Here is a 22,398-nt window from a genome sequence, read left to right as displayed (position 1 = left end):
TTTCCCTTTTTTAATGCTTAGCTGATTCATGAAATAGTCTTGTTTTAAGTGTTTCAAATCCCTTCAATATTTCCTCACTTGCTTTTTTTCTTCTAAGCCCCTTTTAACATATAATTTGGACTACAGCAGCCATAAAACTTTGTTTAATAAAAAGGAGATACAAAATTCATTTAATAAAAAGGATTAAAAAAAACCAACCCTGTCCAAATTAATCCAATTTACTATACAGATAATAATCACAATGAAGCTATTTATATTGCTTCTCTCTAATGGCCTTACAATTCAGGCTCCTGTTTGGAGCAGTACAGAACGGTACGTATCAGAGAATCACAGAATCATTTAGGTTGAAAAAGATGTTACAATCATCAAGTCCCACCTTTAACTCATCACCACCCTGTCAACCAGACCATGGCACTAAGTGCCACATCCATTCACTCCTTGAACACTTCCAGGTGTCATGACTCCACTACAGCCCTGGCTAGACTGTTCCAACGTTTAACAACCCTTCCTAGGAGGAAAATCTGATGTCCAACCTGAACCTCACCTGGGGTAGCTTGAGACTTTCAAGCTTTTGTCGTATCGACTGACAGCTTCTGTCATATTGCTAATTGCCTGAGAGAAAAGGACAACCCCCCACCTGACTACAATCTCCTTTCAAGAAGCTGCAGAGAGTGATAACGTCAACTGTGGGCCTCCTTTCCTCCAGGCTAAACAACCCCAGCTCCCTCAGCTGCTCCCCACACAACTTACAAATACGTACCCAGTACCATATAGTTTAGAAGAAACTCTCTGCCTGAATTGTCCTGTATGTACCTTACTCTATGAAATGACACTTTTATGCAGAAAAATCCCTACATCTTTTCACCTTCCTTTCCCACAGCCAACATTGATTATGAAATCTAAAGGACAAAAAAATTTCTTCTCTCAAGTGCAATTATTTCCCTAGAAACTTCAGGATTTAGTGGGCTATATTGTTGTTGTTGTCATTATTATCACTATTATATAATAACTACACCAGTTATCCCAGGCTTTTTTTTCTTTTCACCTATTCTTCTGAGGCAATTTAAAACCAGGAAAAGATGTAATGCAAAATATGTTCTGCTGTTCTGTCTTCAGAACAAGAGAGGAGATTTTTAATTTGACTGGGAAGAAGGACATAGAGGAACTGTCTTTGGAAATAACTATTCTTGCAAAACCACAAATATGCATATTAACTGCAAAGTGCCAAGTATTAGGTAACATACTCTTTGGACTTTAGAAACATTTTTTTTGTTAAGTAATATTTAAACTGTTCCAAAAAACTCATTGAAGCCCCAAACTATTTAATATGGCAGTCAGACAAAGAAGGGTCCTATGTTGAAAGCATAAAATTGCCTTGACTTGAGCTCAAAAATAATTCAGTAAGAAAAAATTACAAATACTCTTTAGATTAATTTACAGGAAGATATTCACTTACTATGAAGTTCTGAGTGTTGCTTAGAAGGAAATATTTAATGATTAGGAACCAGTGGTGGAGAACTCTTTCTCCTTTGCTGTTCAGTTATATTTATGGAAATTGAGAAAAGCTATTATATATTCAAGAGAGAAATTTTGCATTCAGGGTTTGGGTTCACCAAACAGTACAGCTGGATAAAGCACTGACTCATATTGTAACTATGTGAAGAAGAAAACGGGAAACAAGACATGGTAGGAACTTCTGGAAGTGATTACAAGGACAGTACCTGCACACAGAGCTAGGAGCAGACCTTGTTTAACAGTACTTGCCACAAGTACAGACTACCATCAAGCTCACAGAAGATTAATAAAAAGAAGTACTACATTAAACTAGAGAAAAGTGTTTTTCAGTGAGAAGGTGAAAAGCACATGCCCTCAGAGCTCTAGAACCCACAGGAGTAGTTTAAAGGGCTTTATACATTGAAAGATCCACACACCTACTTCGGTGACTAAAAAGGGAATTTATGCTCTAAGTCCAAGACAGCTGGATGTATAATGTCCACACTTATATTAGTTATATATGCACATATGACTCAGCTCTGGATGTACTTATTATCTGTGCAGTCTGTATCTAAATATAGTTTGAGATTTTCTCTGCATGACTTAAGAGATGCCAAGAGAAGCAGCTCATTTAGGTGCCACCTGAGCTCTATTTCAGTGTAAAGATAAGAGGAGGCACTTAATCTGTCCCTTACAGTGTGTGTGGACCCATTTCTCCATTCTTCTTGGAAACTGTAACCCTTGCAGGAGTGACTGATATCAGTAGTCTGGCAGCAAGTCTTCTCCATAAAACAGGTAGAGGTGAGACAGGCTTGCTTTCCAGATAGGAGAAAGATCAAGGATATGGTTTCAGACTGAGTTTCAGCCTCAAAAGACTCAAACCCAAATCCCTCCCTGCTCCAAGTGTGCCCTGTCTGCTATGCAGCAGAACAGTGTCACCCCTTCCTATGCTGGATCCAAACAAAGGTTTTCAGCCTTGCCAGGTGGTGTGTGCTTGTGGCCAGAGCAGAGGCTGTCACAAAAGTAAAATATTTTCTCACTCTGTAGCCACCTTAGGCTGAGGAGATCCAGTGTCAGAAGGGAACTGTGCAAGGAGTTTTTTCCTGATCAAAAAGTCAGTATGCAAAAAACCCAGCAAATGCATTTTAAAGAGAATACTTTCTGCATGAATAGACACATGAAGTGCCTAAAATGGATGAGCAAACTTTCTTAACCAAATTTACTTAGGCTCCGAAAAAAAGCAGAAATCAAAATCCTCCTGTACGTAAGAACTTCCTACTGGTTCTAGCACAAGGCAGCTCAGCACATCCCTTGTTCCCATTCACCAGCTAAAGGTATCTGTTCTGGATCAATGAAGAACTGCACCCAGGGGAAAGGCCCACTGGAGAAGTTTGTTGAGGACAGTCTTCCACGGAATGCACCCCACACCAGGACATGGGAAGAGAGTGAGGAGTGATAGAACAGGTTGGTGAGCAACTGGCATCCTGCCACAATCAACCCAACACAGCTTTATAAAAGTAATATTGATTTCCAGTGATCTTATTAGGCAAAAGTGGCTATCAGCCACTAGGAGTATGATCCAAGGCAGATGGGTTTTTGGCAGAGTATACTCTTTGTTCTAGTACTCTAGTACTAGCATAAGCTGTAGCTTGATGCAAAATAAAATAGAATTCATAAAAATTGTATTTTTTTAATTCAGGAAAGTTAAAAACTTCCATAGTTAAAATAATGTTGCAATTTAGCTAAGATGAAGTAAAACCTCTACATCAAACTGAAAAGCAGAGCAAACGAAGAGCCTGCCAGCAGACGGTGAATGCAAACTAAATCATCTCTCTATGAATTCCCTACTTTTTCCAAAGTCCTGCAGTGAAACCTGCTCCTTAGCACAAGGCACAGCTCATCATCATCACCTGTTGGCAAACACCTGCCACAAGGTCAAACCTCCCTGCAGTGTCACCCTCTGACACCCAGATCACCCTTCCATCTTGCAGGAGAACCACTGGTACTTCAGGTTCCATGCTGGAGAAAAACAAGCAATGCATTATTTTTAACTGAGGGCTTTTGTTGTTTAGGGTTTTTATTATTTTTAGTTTTAGTTTTTTAAGCGAATCATACTCTACCAAGTCACCAAATGAAATCTGGTGATTTTCAGTTCATTGCCTTTCCAAGTTCAACAAAGACATCAGCAAAGCAATTATATATTCAAGCTTTAAAAAATTCCATATAACGTAGCTATTATTTAGTAATGAGTAAAGGTATCTGTTGTCACAACCTTTCAAACCTTGCCATGTTACATAAACAATATATCAAATTCAAAAACATTGGTTCCATTTTTTAAATCGCATTTTAAAATCTTAGATCACACACTTAAAGATATTGTTATTCAGTCATTTAGTTAACTTAAATTGGACAGCCCAGAAATTCCAATTAAGGTCCATACCCAGGGTTTATTCCTTTGGCATTATACATTAAAAGTTATATACTATTAACTTCTTTTTCTAATTGCTTCAGAAATGCAACTATTTACATAAAAATGTGTCACATTTCACATTTTCAAAAAACTAACATCCTTTCATTACAGAGTAGCAGAGGAAGCTTGAAAGACAATATATCTTTCTTTAATGTACACACACAAACCTGAACAGAAACACATTCAAGCAATTTCCCTGACACCAACAGTTCTACTAAAATAATGGCTCTGAACTATTGTGTGTGCAAGATGTGCTGGAGGAGCACAGGGAAGCCAAAAGCAAAGAAATATCTAAAATGCCTTTTTTTCCCAGCAAGGAAGGCAAATGTTTTGGCAAGCGTTGCACTCAGGCTTAAGTTATAAGAATGCATAGGAAAAAAACCAAAAAACCCCCATAATTTTCTATCTCTATTAGAAATCTTTGGATTCAGATATTGAAAAAAAATAAAGAAAAATAACATGAAAATATTTTCCCAGGAAGCAGTAAATATTCTCAAAAGTGATTTTTTTTAAACTGCTCTATTATGTTTACTATTTATTTGGTGATGTAATTTAAAACAAACAAGATTATTCATATAAAAAATGTGAAATACAGAGTTTTCCTCACAATGGTCTCTGCAAGCAAAGAATCATCAATATAAAATGTGCATGCATTCTTTCTAAGCTGTGAACAGTATCAATACAACAACTTTATATTCTACATTAAAAATTCTCTTATTTTTTATTCATCCATAAAATTAAATATTTTTAAAGTTACTTACATTCTGCATATTTCTGAAGCTGAGAGAACTCTCCAGGGCTGAGGTTAACCCACTTCTCCTGGCTCGTCATACTGGCAGTAAGGGAACTCCTTGTATATTAGAAGAAAATTCCTTTTGACCCAAGTGTTATAAACTCCATAAAGATTTTTAGCTTCAGTTCACAGTGTCTGGAGAGTGCCAAGATGGCATCAGTCTACGAGGATGAAGTTTTCGAGGCTATGAACTGTTCCAAATGCTGGTTCAGTGGCAAGTTACAGCACTGTTAAAAGAACAAATATTAAACACCAGAATAAATACCAAATATACCAGAATAAAATGCAAAATATTAAATACCAGAATACACCAGTTTTCCTATGGGAATATTTGTAACTAATAAATATCTCCCTATATAAAGTTTTGCTCAAAATATTTCCATACCATGTTTGTCTGTAAATAGTTTTGCAAGTATTTCCAAATTATTTTTCCGTATTTCCAAATGCTTATGTGCAGCATTCACTAAAAATTATCAACTGTCATGATCAAATGTATCAGGACACACTTTATGGAGATGTTCCCAATTTAGTAACAACCACTGAAAAAGCAGATACTATCTTATCAGTAAATTTAGTTCCTTATGATTTTAAAATTGAATTTCTGTAACTGGATTTGTACCCAATTAACTGTACCCAGTTATACAACACTGCATGGCCTTGTCAGAAATGCTATGAAGCTTCTAACTCTCCATTTCAAAAATGAAATTGCTTCTGCAGTTTGCTGAGCAGTTCATGTAAGAGCTATACAAATATCAACTATTCTAGCAAAATAGCGGGGGTTTGGTTTCTAGAACATCACAACATGGCTGGTCACTTGTGAAAAACAAATAGAACTGTTGGTACCATCACAAATCAGTTCAGGGAAAAAAATTCAAACTGTGGGTGCCTTCTCATCCCAATTTTATGCAGTTGCTACCTCTGTAGGACAGACCCTCTGAAAGCAATGCATTACCAACACCACTCCTGGGACAACAGGTAGGCTACTTTTCATCTAATTTTAGCCATCTGAGAGCCAGAGATTGTCATCTCAGGCACTCCCTTTAATCATCACAAAGAGACAGGTGGCCCAGGCAGCAATTAATCCTTCCAGTTTCAACATAAGCTTAAAATATGATAAATTGCCTCCTGTGGTATTTATCTTTTATTGATTACAGAGGTTGCCTAGAAGACCAGTTCAGACTAGAAAGATAATTTTAGAGTGTAAGTGGAATCTCTTCCAATGTCTAGCAATGTATCATTTATGAGAGTTAAATTACAAAAAGAGCAAACAAAAAATTCAGACCAAAAAAGACTAACACAGCAATGGAATGAGCGCTAAGGAGGAAGATATTGGTAGCTAAGAAGAGACAGAAAAAGGAGTTATGAGGGGAAAGAAAGGAAAAACAAAAAAATTACCAGGAACAGAAACATATTAAAAAACTCAGCTTAACCCAATCAGATAACATCTTTTTTTTTCCCCTGTTTTACATATACAAGTATCATCACTGTACAAAGAAATTCATGCAGACACTCAGGAACACACCTTAGTCCCAGAGCTTTCTTGTGAATGATCTGAATGCATGGACTATATTATGAGCCAGTAAGTCTGAGTACAATAATATTGTCTTGCCTTTTAAAATATTGTACCAGAAGAGATTCCTCTGTTCTTCATCTCCTCTGTTACAAAATAATAAGACGTAAAACATCTAGAATCTGATTGAATATATAATTGCATAATATAACTGAAAAAATAACAAAAACTAACAGGATCATGGAGATTGGGATGAAAAGTGTAACATTAATGTGAGTAATCCTGGCCAAGTACAAGGCTAATCAGCCCTCAAATCTCTGTGAATCAATGTAATGCCTGAAAAAGGTCAGCAACTACAAAAGTCAAATGTGCTATTTAGTAAGAAAAGTTATCATTCTGTCTTGTAAATTTTAATACTTTTATTCATCTCAAGAAAAAATAACTTGTTTTCAACTAGATCATTTTAAGCAAATTAGAGATGTTTCATTTCTGGCAGTTGATTAGATTGTATTGGAGACAGTTTTATATCTTCAAGTAGGTATATATTTTTTATAATCTTGGCAACTGATTAGATTTTATTGATTTTTTTAAACTGTATTTGCATAACTGATTTAACATAACCAGAATTTTCTACCACAATTTCATCCGGTTTTACAATTTCCATCATCCTTAACTACATTAGCTTCATTATCTCCAAAAGCTAACATTGCTGAATACTGCAGAGATAATCTTGATTATTAAATATACATATTTGTGATGAACAGCTAACCATTAGAATTACTACAGCTGGCAAGGTAATGACGCTGTGCACTGTGGTCTGATCAATCTATTTGTATGCAATACCTTTAGCTGACTACAAGTTTGCTGCAACCACAGTTCATCAGCAGGGAAAACAGATCTAAATAACCAACTCTGATGTCCTTTCCCCTCTACCAGATACCCAGGCTCCACAGCCTAGAACCAGAGCTGTAACAAATTATACAGATCCTGAATGAGATGGCAGCAATGGAGAAAATGTACTATGGGCATGGCAGCTCACAGAAAGAAAATGTAGTTTGTGCCTAACAAAATTTAAGGTTACATTTTTATTCTGGACAACTCTCTAATGTAAGTTCTGTCCTTTGAAATGGAAGCCTGTGGAGGACACATAGTGGATATAATTTGCCAAGTGTAAGCTGGGAACAGGAAAGGAGAGGTAGGCAGTCAGTCCTCTGAGTCCTCCTGTGGACTGCAGCCAGGTCCTGACTCCACCTCAGTATATGTGATCCAGAAATACACAGACACATAATGGGGAAGATTTCACCAAAAAGAACCTTGTAGCTACTTCCTATTTTCAGTTCCCTGTTAGGTTCTGCTGCAGCAGAATCCTAAACAAGGAAAGATCCCTGCATCACTTAGTTTTTCACAGTTAAACCTCTCACAGTGACGTTTATGTAGAAAATATCATGGTCATAAGAAAAGAAACACAGTATACAGATGCTGATGACAAAAGTCATCAATGCATATTTGTGTTATTTGTTAAGGTATACACTGGAAGATCACCTATATACTATGCAAATATCCTAATTTCTGTAAAAGAAAGTATTAGCTAATTTCTATTATCTTTTTCAGATATGTTTAATAAAAATTCATTTCTTTACACTTTATTAGTGCTCGTTAAGTACTCCAGGAAGGCTGTGCAGTGCGAAACCTATAGATAAGCACATGCAGGGAAAAGTACTATCAAGGATAATACTATCACATAGGAATAAAAGAATCTCGAATTACAACAATAATCAAATGTGCTTGCTGGTAGAACAAAATAAAAATCAGCAGCTCTGAACAGATCACACACAGTGATCTGACTGTTCATGCACAAATAAATTACTCTGAAGAATACAATACAGCACACAGTTAAAATACACACAATGTCAGGTAAGGAACTTTCCAGCAATCCTCAAAGAGTTTGACCTATTCTGGGTAACTCAGATCTGTGCATATGTTTTGTTAATATACACTTAGGCAAGATTCACAGCCCTCTCAGCCAGAGACAAAGCAGGCCTTACAAATAAGAGACACTAGAAACATGACATTAATAAACCATTCATTTAATCACAAAAAGAATTAGGAGAAAAATCTTCCTCCTCTAGCCACTGACTATAATAAGTCTTAGAATTCCACTCTCCTTTTTATAACACGTTGTCCTTTCTGAATTTTAAAGTTTATTAAGTGTTCTGTCAGGATTCCTACCAGGCCACATACCCAAACTAGGAAGCAAAGCTTTGTTAAAAACTATACAAATCAAATTACTTAGCATTCAGCCAACATTGCTAACAAACTTAGATTTCCAGGAATTCCCCATGCCACCGAAATCCTCAGCTGCTCTACAGAAGCCTGGCTGAGAAAAGAAAAATGAATATACGATGGAGAAAAAAAAACAAAACATAGAGGCAAATTCCCTATTTGCCAGCCTCACAGCTCAATCTCATTCCACTTCATACAGTCCTCCCCACAAGGAACGCTGAGTTTTCAGAGAGCATTTAGGGCAAAATAAATTACAGCAGTCTCACAAAACTGATCAGCAACACAGATTTCAACTTCGAACTTCGGCCCATGGAGACACACGCAGTTTCTCAAGCAATCCTGCCTGATGAAAGCCAGGAGGTCCAACCTCACTGCTGTATCTGACACTCAATCTTGAGGCATGCCTTAAGGGACTTCTGTTTACCATAACAGGAAAACTTAGAACAGCCTAGAGGCTGGCTCTTGGACTTGCTCAGCCACCTTCTGCTTTCCACCAGCCCTTCCATAATGCCCATTTCACATCAACTTCAACAACTGCCAGTTACTCCACGAACGGGCACACGGTAAAGCTGTAGCAAGCTTCCTTCCGCAGCAACTGCAGTGTTCCACAACAGGACTGATTAATGATTTTTGCTTGAACAATAGGAATAAATAACACAAAATATTTTACACCTTAATTGCTATGGAGGCTGCAGCAATTATGCCTGTAAAGAACTTTTCTGTACAGAACGTTCTTGGTATTTCCTTCATTGGGGAAGGAAATGGTTAGGTAACCACCATCGTTAGGTAGATGCTGTTTTTTTCAGTGTGGTTGACATCACAGATTTTCCAAAGGACAATTTTTACATGTCAGATAACGCACACTTACATGTGTGCCTGAAGCTTTTCTCTGTTGTTCAAAAAAACCCCAAAACATGCTAATAATCATTAATTTCTTGCCTGGAAATGCAGGCATTATCTACAGGTATACAAGATATGTGTAGGTGTTCCTCCAATTAATTTTACATTTCATAGAGAACAATGTCTCTAATGCCAGAAATACTGCAAATTTGCATGGTTTAAAGTTTATTATGAAGAGTTTGATGGGCAAGAAATCCAACCAAAATATCTGCTAAATACCACTCTGGTTTCTTTATTTTCAAATATAGAAGTAATGTAACTACTTGTAATTGTTGCCGGATTAATGGCATGAATGAAAAAAATGAAGGCCCAAAACAAAACACAGCAGCTTTTTCCTATATAAATTGCATATTTTACATAACAACATCCCTTATTTTGCATTGTATTTAGTCTAGAGTCTTTTTAGCAATAAACTTTTTTCTTCAATTTAGTAAAGGATGTTTACTGATGTAAACGAATACAATTCTGAACTATGAACTATAAACACTGACACACTGAATCAGGTTTCTGTATCAACCTGAAAATCTCTCCCTTTAAAGAAGTGACCAGCACAATTCAAAAGCACACTTGTTTTACTGACTACTTTATTCCCAGGTGTACTAGCCAGGGACATGTAAAAACATCCATTTAAATTTTAATACAAAAAATATGGACTGTATTCCTCAGAGAAGCAATTACTCAAATTCACTTTCTTGAATTATTTATGTGGAATATATCAGTAAACACTAAGAGGACATGCAACACAAACCCACCCTTGTGGCATGCTAAGCAGAATACTTAAATCTTTGTGAAAGCATTTCACCAATACTACAGTTTGTGACAGGGAAAAACATTAGCAACAAAAACTGAGAACTGATAAAAACCGATCAGAATGCAAGAGGGCAACATCACTGAGTAAGCTTAGGATTGATTTAAGAGCAGTTTAGTAACTGAAGCAAAGTTGTGAAGAATAATAATGCTCAAAAAAGGAGAGAGATTCCAAAATGAGAGTGTGGAATAAAACCCATGAGAAACAAGTGATGCACAATACAATTGCTCACCTGAGAAGCAATCAGCCACTTCCTCTCAGTTTATACCCTCAGAATGACATTCCATGGTATGGAATATCCCTTTGGCCAGCTGCCCTGGCTATGCTGCCTCCCTGCTCCTTGTGCAGCTCCTCACTGGCAGAGCATGGGAAACTGGAAAGTCCTTGACTCAGGGTAAGCACTACTTAGCAACAACTAAACACTGTTATCAGCATAATTCTCATCATAAATCCAAAACACAGCTCTGTACCAGCTACAAAGTTTAAAACTAACTCTATCCAGGACACCCTCCATGTACCTTTACTTCATCATATAAATTCATTAAAAGCAATTTCTGATTAAACTTAAATTTTACAACTGCTGGGCTTGCTATTTCCAGGTTGTTCTATTAATTACCTACCAAGTCAGAGGAACTGTATTCAAATTTCTCAGTGTTTTCTTCACTAAAAGAAATACTGAAATAAAAGAAGGAGGATAATCTGGGACAAGCAAATATCACAACATATTTTTGCCAATTCATTGAAAGTACATAAAGGCTTTTTTCTTTCTTTAAATAATACAGCTGAACAAACTACAAATTAAAAAAAAATCCACCACTGGAACTTATTTTATGCTTATGAGAGAAGTAGTACATAATTAAAAAATCTCCTCCAAGTGAGAGTCATGGAACTGTTCCCAATGTTAGAAACATCACAGTAACAATTTTATGAAAACAGATTTTAAAAGTGAAAATTAGAAAAGTTGAGAAGTTACTCATTCTTCTTATTATTTTAAATCAATGACTAAACAAGAACATTTTTTTGGGCCATTAAAATTTGAAATACCTTTTTTATGACTAAATGATCACATTGAATAACATTTTGATTTTGTAAGTCACTAATTATAAACATATTAAAACTAGGAAGGGTAAAAAAAAAGAAAAAATTGACCCCAACAAGAGTAGAAAACAAACTGTTCAGATAAAAAATTCTAAACAGCTGATAGTATTTTGAAATTGGATTGGATTTTATAGGTATATCTATGTAATCTATCATAAATTCTCTGGAACACAGTACATTAGGCTGTCCACTAATAAATCACCCTGATGAGAGGATGAACCAATCTCTCAAACAATTCTTTCCATATCACCCACCACTATTTCTACATATCCACCAAAACTCCTCCAAAATCTAGAGCGTCATGGATTAAATAGCCTCTGTCTTCCAAATTATGCATCTGCCATCTTCCCCAGGAAAGCCAGCTCCAGAAGTGCCTCCTCGATATGACCTCCCCACAACCAGCACTACAAGTATTTAAGCCTGTATCAACAGTGGTTAAGGTCTTTTGGCTATTATCTGCCACATGTTCTTCCTCTTTTCTTTCCCTCTCATGGGGCAACCTCTAAATTCTGCCGAACAATTAACTTTTGTTGGCAGTAAACTGCTGGGATTTTTTTTTGTTTAATTGTTGGATTTAATTAAACTCTCCATATTTAGGTGCTCTAGGGGTGATTACATTACAAGAGAGCAAAGCTGAAAAGTGTAATTTACAACTGGGGAAGAATTATGATGATCCATAATTTCCTGGGGCAGAAATTCCTACTTCATGCTCAGAAACAAGTCTTTGAAGAGATGTTCTTTAGTCTTGTGACAAAAATGTTCCACAGTGCTAGAGGAAAAGATTTGTTAACTGCTGTCCTCATTCAAACATTTTGCGTAATTTTAAAATAAACTGGGAACAGGGCAATGAAATGCCTCATAAAACAACTTGTGAAAATATGAACTTGATTTAATCAACAGGAAATCTGTACAGAGAATAAAGATCAGGTTACCAGGTAGGTTAAAGGAGAACTTCATACAAGATTGTTTTCTATTATGTGGAGTTTTTATTTTTTTCCCCTAGGGAGAGGGCTGTATGGAGAAGTTGATTAAATTATTGCAGTCCTAGGATATGAATAGCTGGTGCTGTCACTCTCCACTGGGATAGTGTGGAACCTTCTAGACAACCACAAATGGTTTTGTATTTCTTCATTAGCTTTACTATAAAAGAGTTCAGTGATGGTGAGATACCAAATCAGTTATCAAAGTGAGGTGGCACCTTGCCTGCAAGAATACATATCTGCATCTGAAGTAAACTATGTGGTGGCAGCAGCAGCAGCATCTCGAAGTACAATTCCCTATTCACCCAAAAAATTCCTGACCAGTTCAAATCCAGCTCTATGAAGACAGTAACTGCTAGGTTTGTGAAGGATCAGTGAGCACTGCCATTTGCATGTTCCTAGAATTTGCTCTGATGCCATGTCCATACTGACATTAGAGATGTGGATGCACAAGCAGAGCATGAGTGAGGCAATTTCACTGAAACAAAGCCAGAAGGGAAAATCCAAGTTGGCTCAGCACCACAAGCATCAGAGCAGGCTCTGCACCTCTGCCTGACCTCCTGTGCACATGTCCAAGAGATGCAGGAGTCCAGGCTCTCACAGGTCCACAGCTCTCAATACCAGAAACCCTTACTTAAAGGCAGCTTGGCCTCACATCCTTCTGCAGCACAAACACACCTTGAGTCTCTTATCTCTTTTTCATATCCTTAAGGATTTTCCCGCAGTTCATATATTGCCATTGAGTAAACTGAGACAGAGAATTGGCATTTGCAGAACTACACTCTAGAGATCTTGTCAGAGATGGAAGTGCATTTTCTGACAGGGAGTCCTTCCTTTGTCTGTCTGTCTGTCCATCCCACCCAGATAGACTTACAAACTTAAAGACTTTAACACATTGGCCCATTTTTCAGATAGGAAAACCCTACATCTTCATGGTTCACTGCAATGATTTTTTTCAGAGGGGTATGAGAAGACAACAGTGAAATTCATACCCTCCCACCTACTGACTTTAGTAGATTACTTACTTCAGAATCCTTTGTAGCTAAGAAGCAACAATATTCCCATGGATTTTTTTAACAAAAATTGGTATTTGATTTCACTTTTAATTGAAAAAGGTACATAATTACATTTTCATAAAATTTAAGTTTGTGTTCTTTTTCCATGGTGTTCAGTTTTCAATATGAAAGTTTACTTTTGTTAATTTGAGTTTCTTGGTTTTTTTCCCATCCTAAAGGGAAGAAGAATAAAGTTGATCCTGTCTCCTCTTTCTGTGGAAATCCTTTGTCCAAACTAGCTTATATTATACTTGCATTTTAAATATTTTTTTTCTCTTGAGAGAGGTTCTGCATTTTTGTTATCTTTTTCTAGCATGTCTTTCTCTGGAATTCTACCTAATTATTTTCTCTCTTTAGATGTTGCAATTAATTCTCCTTAGATTTAGTTTGTGTTTTTACACGGTAGTCCTTGACACCAAAATTATTGCTACTGCATGCATGATTCTCTGTAGATAGAAGAAAAGTGGGGCTGGCAGAAAGAAGCATTTTCTAATACATGAAGCTTTCAGAAAGAAACCTTTGCTCAAGTCTGAGCACAGATGCAGGAAACATCAAGCTAAGTGAAGGTTAACATCAATTTTAACTTATGCTACATTATCATACGGTTTGAGAGAAAAGGGTAGCTGGTATCCCATTGCAGGTCTGGAATACACACACATATCCCTTCAGGATTTGGTTTGGGTTTTGCTTGCTTTGTCTGTAGACTGCTAAATATATGCTGGGGGAACACTGGTGGGACTTTGCTCCTCCTGACATCTTGAGGGCAACAGCATAGCCGGTCTTGACCACCCTGTGAAGACAAATGCCCAATTTTGCCACATTCCACTTCCTTTTGCCTATAGGATTGATAACCTTGGGAACAAGCTGCTTAGATACAGTACTAAACCACACCCAAACAGACCTGAAAAGAGACATAGGATAAACACATGGGAAGTATTATTTTATTCCAGTGAGATACTCACTTTAAAAGTGCAGTGGCTGGATAAAAAAATCTGAACCTGCTTAGTAAGAATTTAGCTTGAAATTTGAAACTATTTCCCCTGACTTTGCCGAATGTTGATGCTTGTGTTTCCCCCATCCTCTGCAATTCCCCTGGGGACCCACACGGTTTTTCCTAAGGGAGTTTTAATCCTATCCACAGATTGTAATCGAGAGCCCAACAGTTACTAAATAAGCTTCATATTGGAACACTTCTACAGTGCAGATCAGCCTTTTTTTGCTATTACTAAATTTACCATGAACTAAAAATCATCTATGTTTACTTCTGAATCATAAATATCATCACTTAAACCATTAATCATTTTTTGTGCAATTCATTTTTACTATAGTTTTTAAAAGCAATGCATAATGTTTGATACATTTCCTTTCATTTTCTTTCAAAATAAATAAAATACATCTACTGAGGAATGAAACATTTAGTCTATTTTGAATATATTGTTAAGCCTTACATCAAAACAGCTTATATATTAAAATACGATAAAACAGCTTATATATTAGAATACAACAACTAATGAAAAGCCAGAAATCAAAGAGGGTAAGAAAGTGAGGAAGGCAGAATAAATACACAAACACAAAAAGAAACTCAATGATTCATTGTTGTTCCTGTGCTTAAATTGTTGAAGGATTCCTTTTCAATGACAAAGAAAAAAGTATAATAAAATGGATGGCAACTGGAGAACACTACATTTGTGCTTCCATATGAAGAATAATTACATGATTAAATCTCCTGGACTACACTCCCACACAGAACAGAAGTATCAGGTAAGAGCACTACCATTCCTGCTGGTACTAACTAGAGATGTACTACTTCCATGAATTTATATTCTTAACTTCAACAGAAGCAGCACTAATTGTAAACAATTGCAAACATGTACTTACTGCACTATTTCACATCTATAGAAGCCTTTCTGCCTTCAACCTGCAATCCTTGCTGTTGGTTTTGTTGGTTTCTCAGCCGAAACACTGGGATCAACACAACGCACTTGATGCGTGCAAGTCAGATGTTCAAGTCTTCCTTGTTTCCTTGCTACAAAACTTACGATCCTAAAACTTAAGTTTTAGAACATACCTGTATAACTACCTTCAGCCAACTGAAGGTCTACTCACTGAAACAAAGGTGTCTCAAACAGAAATGTTTAAAATTTGTTTTACACTGACAACTAGAAGACTTTAAAAATTGGACCTGTACAACTTCAACGTGATCCTGAATATGGTAGAATTACCCACAATATTTATGCTCAGCTTTCTATTACTAAAGAGAAACTACGAGCAAAAAACTTCCAAGTTATGAATAGGCACAAGCTTAAGTCACTAGTCATCTTTGATTGGTTTTCAACCTTTTTATCCTATATTTGCTTTATATAGCTCAGTTTGTACTTAGCAAGTAATGTAACAGTTCTTCCATCTACTTGTACAAAGTCACCACTAAAGGTCTAGATGCTTTATAAGAAGGATGTACATGAAATATTTATATTACAGAGTTTGAATTCCATTGAAACCTTGCAAGATAGGAGTAAAAAACCTATTTTTTAAAAAGCAGATTTTTTAGGGGTTAAGAATTACTCTCTTTTCTACCCTTCTGATCTGATCCATGAAAGTTTTCCTACAAAGAGATTTTCCAAAGTCCCTTCCATTGTCTCCTCTTGGCAACAGGCAGAGGATGTACTTATTTAACACTTTTCCCAGGAGCCACCCATGTAAAACTCACTTTCATCAACTGGAGAATGTGTGAATTTTAAAAACGGTTACGTTCACAGAAATCATAAGAGTCACACAATGGTTTGGGTTGGAAGGGGCCTTAAAGATCATCTAGTTCCAACACCCCTGCCAAGGGCAGGGACACCTTTTAGTAGACCAGGTTTCATAGAGCCCCATCCAGCCTGCCCTTGAATAATTCCAGGGATAGGGTATCTCCAACTTTTCTGGGCAGCCCCCAGACCCTTACCAGTTCCAGTGCCTCACCACCCTCACAGTAAAGAATATCTGTTTAACTTTACCAAGGATTTTTTATTTATGAGTAATTCCTTTCACATGCTCTGTATTAAAATATGCACAATTGAATCCTTCTACATATGAAATAAGCCTAAAAGAGTTTGTTCTACATCACAGCTATGTAATCTGTAAGTCACCCAGTTTACTAATGTCATCCCATTCTGGTATAGCTCATGTCATAAAAAAAAAAAAAGAGAGAAAAATTATTCCATTTAAATCTGTTATTTAAAACCATTCCATAAGAAGCTCTTTTTCCCAAGGTTGTATTTTAAATGAAAAAGTTATACTTCCTCATGAAATAGAAGTTCTGTCTTCTGAGAACCTCATCAAAGATCCTCTAAAGCCTCATAAACCCTCCATCCTCAAAAATACAAGATTAATTTAAAATAAACTTGCTCATATGTTCCAATGGATATTCACAGAACTGATTTTGCTGTACCCCAGTAACTTTAATAATTAAGAGGTTTTGTTTACTTTAAGACAGCCCCTCTGTTTTCTCATTTGAGGCATGCCATGTAACATGGAGTGGTTTAACCAAGAAAAAATTATTAGTAGCCACAAGAAGAAAAAGCAACAAAAATCACCACCAAGAAAGCCAATCCACTCTCAGGTGATGTGCATCCATGCAAATCTGTGATTCAGAAATTGAGGTACTACTGTTTACTTAGCTGCTTAGACTGCACAGACAGAAATCCCAGAGTTAAAATGATCTGGACAAGTGAAATTATGCAGCCCAGGGAATCTACTGTTTTCTGACCCAAACTACAGTGTCAGCACTCTGACATCCACTGCCTAAATACACTTTATTTTCCTGCTCATTCTTTACAATCTGCCTAGACCAATGGAACAGATAAAAAATGTCAAGTAATAACAACAACATAATTAGTAGTGATGTGCTTGTATTAGAAAAGCAGAAACTGAGATAAGATTTACTCACTGGAGGGAAAGAATGACATCCAGGGGGACTTCAAAAGGCTCACGAGGAGGGTCCATCCAAACATCATCAAGTTCAACAAGACCACGTACAAGTTCCCAAACCTAGGTCAGGGCAGTTCCAAGCATAAATACATGCTGGGCAGAGAATGGATTGAGAGCAGCCGTGGGCTTTTCAAGGACAAGCAGCACAACACGACCCAACAACGTGCACCTGCAGCCCAGAAAGCCAGCTGTATCCTGGGCTACATCCAGAGCAGCGTGGCCAGCAGGGCAAGGGAGGGGATTCTGCCCCTATGCTCTGCTCAGACCCCACCTGGAGTGCTACATCCTGTTCTGAAGGCCCAAACATGGATAGGAACCTACTGGAATGAGTCCCAAGAAGGGACAAAAAGATCATCAGAGGGTTGGAGTCCCTCTCCTGTGAAGGCAGAGAAAGTTGGGGTTGTTGGGTGAAGAAGGCTCCAGGGAAACCATGCAGCAGCATTCCAGCAACTTAAGCGGTCCTACAAGAAAGATGGCATTTTACAAGTGCAGCTAGAGATAAGACAAGGGGAACTTTAAACTGACAGAGAGTGGGTTTAGGTTAGGTATTAGAAGAAATTTCTTACAATATAAGTGGTGAAGCACTGGAACATGTTGCCCAGAAAGGTGATGGATGCCTCATTCCCAGAAACATTCAGGGTCAGGTTGGATAGGGCTTGAGCAACCCGGTCTGGTGGAAGATGTCCTTAACAATGGTTGGGGGGTTGAAACTACATGGCCTAAAAAGTCCTTTCCAACCCAAATCATTGTATGATTCTGTGACTATATCACAGACAGGACAATGGTACTGATCAACTTTATTTTAAGTACAAGGACTAGAAAATAAAAAAAGGAGAAACATTCCAATTTACAGAAAGGAAGTGAAGAACTGAAATTCCTAAAAATTAATACAGACCTAGTGGTGAATTTTAACAAGTAACTAGATCTCAGCTGGCATTACTTATTGCATTTCAAAGTCATTAGACACATTGAACCATTTGTTCTTAAATAATTTGCTTGTTATCACACAGGAAGCATGTGTGGAAAAGTCAGGAACTGAACTGAGATTTGTAACTGAATATATTTAAATACGTAAACCATGCTAGTTTATGCAGGTCAATAAAACAGTTGTACTTCTTAATAGCTTTATTTTTGTCTATTATATCAAGTTGGAATAGGTAAATTTAAGTCTGAATGCCTAAAAAATGTATTTAATAGCTTAAAATAGAGCTGAAGGTTATAAAAATTATCATGGATATCTCATTAACCAAGCCTCAGAATTTTAATTAAAATTCCCTGTCTCTCATGTACAGCTAGCTTTAGTTAATACACCATTAATTAACACATGAAGTAGTTCAAAGGCAGTAGATACTTTTGACGAAACCTTGTCATTTACGGATTTAAATAGATATACACAACAATAACACCATTCCAGAAATCTGGGGTTTTTTTTAGATTACTTGAGGTTTATACTGTGGTTTACTTCCCATCCAGTTCCAGCAGCTCCATCCGTTCTCCTCAGCACAAGCCAAGCTCCATCCAAAATGGTGCTGGGGAGATGCCCAGGGCTGAGCCTACACCCCAAGGACCAGAAACACTCCTAATGTATCCACTTGTTTGTTCCAGTAAAAGCACCTTAAAAACAAAAGGAAGATGGAGATTCTGAACAATGTGCCAAACCAGACACAGATCACTTTGTTCTGAATCTCAACTGCTGTGTTGTCTTTCGCCGTGAGGGAAGAATAGGTATGTACCTGAAGAAGAGTAAACAAATTATAAAAAAGCTGATGCTGCTTGGAATACAAAACTGCAAAATGCCAAATCATCTGCTTTTGGAAGCAAAGGAGTACTCAGTGCACTTAGCCTTTTTCAGATTTTGGCCTTCTTAGATACACAAAACAAAAGATTATTCAAGAGATTATTATAGATGCCTAATATTTGCTAGCAGTTTCCAGTTCTCAAGGTTCCCAGGCACAAGCTGCATCACTAGATTTAGCTCACATTTCTTAAATTGGCACAACTAAAATAAGAAAGTTATTTCTTTTGGCATCTTAGAAGAATTAAAAACATTGATTTAGTATACCTAAATAATTCACAGTAAAATACACTCTTATAAATATATGTACACCCTATGTTTATGTTTCTTATTTTCATTTTTATTCACGGCAAGTTCATTGAACATAACTGGTATCCCGTCACTGTTAGTATTTTAGAAACCTACCTATGATACACGTCAAATTATGAACATAAATATTTCTACATAGATACATCAAAATATTCTGATGAAAATAAGTAACATTTCATGTTCTTTTGCATATTTCATCCCTACTTTAATTATTCACAAAATTTATCTAACCTTTTTAATAACAAGTATTAAAAATAAAAGCAGGTCTCCTACAACAGTATTGCTTAATTAATTCCTAGGTCCAAGTTAGCACAGGTAATGGACAAGATAAATATTTCCACTGATTATTTGTGAACCAGAAAGATTACTCTGTAGTACTTCTGTTTTATTATCTAAGCAGTATTACTTTGCTTTATGACCTTAGAATCTATACATATGAAATAAAATGTTCCAGTAAACACCATTAACAAAAAATGTATATTCCTTTTCTGCCAAAAATTTAAGGGGAGAAAGATCAAACATGCCTTCTTGATAATTTCAGATAATACCATATTTATTGATGCTTAAAATTTTGGTTGTACTAAGTATTCTGGAATAGTCAGATCAGTTACCGTACTAGATTTTCAAAATACTCCAAATGCCCCAAAATACTTTACTGAAAATAGCAGACTTGCTTGCTTGGCAGAGTTGGCAGAGTTATGCATACTTTTCAGATCTACCAAATGTTGCAAAAACACATCTTCTCTTTTATGGGACATCACGATTGCTCCATTTGTGGTACATTTGCCCTGAGACACAAAATTTTCCAAAGAAAATTGCATTACAATGGCCCCACATCATGCCATCTGTTTTAAAAACTCTCCAGTGATTTCTAAAGAGGACAGTCTTAAAAAATAAATGGAACAACATGTCCCAAAGTACTTTTTTTACCTAGCTTAAATACTTTTCATGAAAAATACTCTGAAAAATTTGGAAAGCAGTAACCACTGAGTTACACCCTTGATATTTATCTATTCCCAAATGGATGAGAAGGGTTCATGGACTGACTGTGACCTATGAGAAAGAGCTCCAAGGCTGCAGAGCAGGCGATGATCCCCACGATGCAGGGGTTGCACGGGGAGCCCCAGCTGTCCCAGGAGACGAGTCCTGCTGGTTCCTTTCCTTCCACTCACACCCCCACCAGTAACACCCCGCGCTGCTGTGGCAGCAGCAGAACAGCCAACAGCATCATTCATGTCACAAAAAGTAAGCAGTCACGCAGCCACAGTCCTGGAGTGACCAGAAGACCATGAGCAAAAAGTTTGTGACCTGAGGTAAAATTACCCTCCCATTTGACCACGGCATCCTGGTCCTTACAAAAGATGCACTGCAAACAGTGCAGATGACACAGCCACACAAAGGGCCATGGACTGGGGAAGGAGTGGCCTCTGTCAACACTGTGAACACATTTCATCATGCCTAATACCTTAAATGCACTTCACCTGCTCTACAGAAAATCATGAAAGGAAAAAATATTGTCACATCTTGTCTACTCTCTTTTAAGACTATTTCTCTGACACAGAGTGCAACTATAAATTTTAATGCTGCAAGAACACCATGACCTTCCTTCTCTGGTTACTTTTGAAAATGAGATCTCTGTAAAACACCAAAGTATGCATAAAGTTGAAATTTCTGATTAAATAAAGAATTACTTTATATAAAGAACCATAGTATCCTTATTTACACTGCACCAGAGCTGTTACTTTATAACAGATACACAGAGGAACAAGCCCAGAAATTCCTTGGTGAAGTCATCTGAAACCCTCTTCAAAAGAACAATAACCTTCTGCATCAGTACGGCTTCATATTATATCAGGTCTGATTTACAAATAGAACAAAAGTTCCTATGAACTTCATTAAATGGCTGTTACCTAATAATTCCAATCTTTTCATAGCCTAACCAATCTTCTTAGATTATTAGTATTTGTTAGTCAAATTTCATAGATATAAATAGTAATTCTAAAATACCCAAGATGTATATTGAATCTAACTCCCACCCTCTGCACAGCACACACAGAATGTCACTGGCTTTGCAGTATCACTTCACATGGGTGACCTGGGTTTGGGACTGGTCTGGGTTTGTTTGAATATGAATGATGTAAGGCAGCATTTCTTTTTCATACTTAGAATGGATTTAGTCATGCAGATGATATGCCTGTCAAAATAGGTCCAAACTGGAATACCAGCAATAGAAAAAAAAAAGGACATGCAATGAAAGCATAATAAAAAAAAAAATTAACAACTTGATATGAAATTATAGTAATTGCAACATCAGCATGAAGACACATCTTTCTTTCCCTTGCCAAAGAACCTTTTATGCCAATGACATCTTCCAGACATGAGAGCCTCCAATTTATCCTTGATCCCAGTGTGCTACTTTCTTCTGAGCACCACTTCACGCCTCTCAAACTGGATGGTGCTCACTCACCAAAAGAGTTTGTTTGTTCCTCTTGGGCTCTGGAATTCACCAGGGGCATAGCTCATGCCCTCAAAGATTCCTGGCTCTACCCATTCCAAAGCCACAGCACACTGCCTCGTGCACAGACTGTGAGCAGTCCGGGCTCCTTCCACCCTTCAAAAGGAATGTGAACACCTTCAATCTTCCACCTCCTGTTCCCGCATTCTGTTATTCAAGAGGACCCATCAGCAGTGCAGGTTTCCTTCTCTGCCTGAGCAAGGTGTGATCACTAGGTTTCCACTCAGGTCAACAGGTTTCTGAAAAGCCCAACAGTATTTCCAGAGTATCTCTCATACACACAACCATTTATCACTATGTTTTCACCTATCTAGGAAATGGTTGTAAACATCTCTCTCACACACACAACAGGGGGGGAAATGACAGATTATATTTGATTGTGCCTGGCTGTTCTACCAACTTTTCCTTCTGCTTTGCTC

General features: G+C 37.2%; 1 protein-coding gene across 1 annotated transcript in view; it reads right to left on the bottom strand.

The window, feature by feature from the left end:
• The window catches only part of DGKB (diacylglycerol kinase beta), a 333,490-nt gene that overhangs the window by 298,102 nt on the left and 12,990 nt on the right, over positions 1 to 22,398 (bottom strand). The window contains exon 2 of the mRNA XM_063411359.1: positions 4,726 to 4,984. Within this exon, the coding sequence (XP_063267429.1) occupies positions 4,726 to 4,795 (70 nt within the window). The 5' untranslated portion in view covers positions 4,796 to 4,984. The remainder of the gene's footprint in view (positions 1 to 4,725; positions 4,985 to 22,398) is intronic.

This window comes from Prinia subflava, chromosome 1 (assembly GCF_021018805.1).
Source record: "Prinia subflava isolate CZ2003 ecotype Zambia chromosome 1, Cam_Psub_1.2, whole genome shotgun sequence".
Lineage (NCBI taxonomy): Eukaryota > Metazoa > Chordata > Aves > Passeriformes > Cisticolidae > Prinia > Prinia subflava.
The sequence above is the reverse complement of the archived record's forward strand: the minus strand, read 5'-3'. Positions and strand labels throughout refer to the sequence as shown.